The sequence below is a fragment of the Octopus bimaculoides genome, chromosome 8 (assembly GCF_001194135.2).
Source record: "Octopus bimaculoides isolate UCB-OBI-ISO-001 chromosome 8, ASM119413v2, whole genome shotgun sequence".
In the NCBI taxonomy this organism is placed as follows: Eukaryota; Metazoa; Mollusca; class Cephalopoda; order Octopoda; family Octopodidae; genus Octopus; species Octopus bimaculoides.
Window position 1 is genome coordinate 80,678,794 of NC_068988.1, and position 1,832 is coordinate 80,680,625.

Genomic DNA, 1,832 nt, shown 5'->3' on the forward strand with positions numbered 1-1,832 from the left:
AAAAAAAAAAAAAAAATTAACGCAAGTAATACCTAAAAACACCACGTAACGATTTATGCAAGCAATCGAAATACACAAAATGACATTGATTTCACATTTAGAAACCAGACTACAGCCCACGCAATGAACAGAGAAACATTCACGGACATGGTTAAATTTAAATTAAAGAATTAAGTATTTTGGCACATTAAAATTGGAATAGAACTAGAACCTTCAATTAAAAATATAAGCTTGTAAATTAATTACGACAAATGGTTTTATAAAAGGTGATTTTGAACTTGCGAGGATACGTCTGGTGTACTGTCACTTGAGAACAAACTTGATCTTTGACGTACATTTTTCATATGAAAACTAATTATGTCAACTCTTATAAAATGTTAAGAGTCATTATTAACTCAGTAGAAATATGTTTCAAAGAACTGCATGTTCTCTTCATGTTCTCAGTAGATTTATTGATGTGGAAACAAAAAGGTGAACCTTTCTACCCCACCTTTGGATGAAAATACACAGTATCTACAGCAAAGAACATATTTTCTTTTATTCTTTTACTGGTTTCAAGCATTGGACTGCGACCATGCTGGGGCACCACCTTTATATGTTTAGTCGAGCATAGTACTTATTTCATCGATCTATATATATATATATATAGAACCACTAGTTTACGGGACACGAAGAGGAACATAACACCGAATTTTAAATCAGTGTAAACATAAACATATACGAGTAGAGAGAGATGCGCAGAAGCGTGCACGCGGTGGGCTTCTGTGCACTTTCTGTCCAAATTCTATTCACAAAGTATTAGCAAACCCAAGGCTATAGGAAAATACATGTGCCCAAGACGCCAGACAATAGAATCGAACCCAGAACTTTATGATTGGGAAGTGAAATTCTCAACCACACAGCCATGTCTGCGCCCTTACGTATATTTTTTAACATTATAAACGATTAAATTTTTGAAGTTCATTTAACGACGTATAACAACAATGGAAACATCACTTACAATACAGCATACTGAGAGGGTTTGTAATAGAGAGGGATTTGAATAAGAGAAAACACAATTACGGATGAGTGGTGACAAATCTGATCAATAAACATGAAACGAAGAAGTTCAACAGCAGCGAAAAATGGTGATATGGAGAAGTTGTTGGGACAGAGAAGAAGAAATATGGAATCACTTATTTCAGTAATGGTATAATGAAAAAGTATAGTTATATTACTGAGAAAGACGTTTTTTAAAGTTGTAAACCTGTCTGAAATAAAATATTATCAGAGCTGAGAGACCTACCTCCTTCTGCCATGTTCAACTCAGTCTACAAGGCAACAACAGCAGCAGTAGACACCCGACCTTGACCAGAAGGGCAAAGAACGTAGAAATACGTAACTTCCGATCATGTGATGAGACAAGTAACAAACAGGTTCGAAGAGAAAACTACGGAAGACAAAAAGAGATACAATTTTTAAAACCCACGTCGCTGGCAAACATTCAGATATTCTTTAAAAATAGATTTTCGGGGAAAAAATATAGATCTTGTAATCTATGATTCATTAAATTATGAAAGCCTAATACTATAAAGAAAAAACGTTTTAAAATAAATTTCTTTTTCTTGCAAACACCTTTAGAATATATAATAAATTATATTTTATTGTTATCTAAGAGGGATTATATCTATAATTATCCAATATTGATTTCAAATTTCGGCACAAGGCTAGTAATTTCGGGGGAGAGAATAAGTCAATTACATCGACCCAGCATTCAACAGGCATTTATTTTATCGACCCTAAAAAGATGAACGGCAAGGTCGACCTCGGCGGAATTTGAACTCTGAACGAAA

The 1,832-nt window shown here is 34.0% G+C and overlaps 1 protein-coding gene across 3 annotated transcripts in view; it reads right to left on the reverse strand.

The window, feature by feature from the left end:
* LOC106872431 (glycogenin-1) overlaps positions 1-1,428 on the reverse strand; it is a 31,995-nt gene extending 30,567 nt beyond the window's left edge. For all 3 annotated transcript variants that reach the window (XM_014919432.2, XM_014919431.2, XM_052970204.1), the window contains exon 1: positions 1,286-1,428. In XM_014919432.2, the coding sequence (XP_014774918.1) occupies positions 1,286-1,298 (13 nt within the window). In that variant the 5' untranslated portion in view covers positions 1,299-1,428. The remainder of the gene's footprint in view (positions 1-1,285) is intronic.
* Positions 1,429-1,832: the final 404 nt, after the last annotated feature.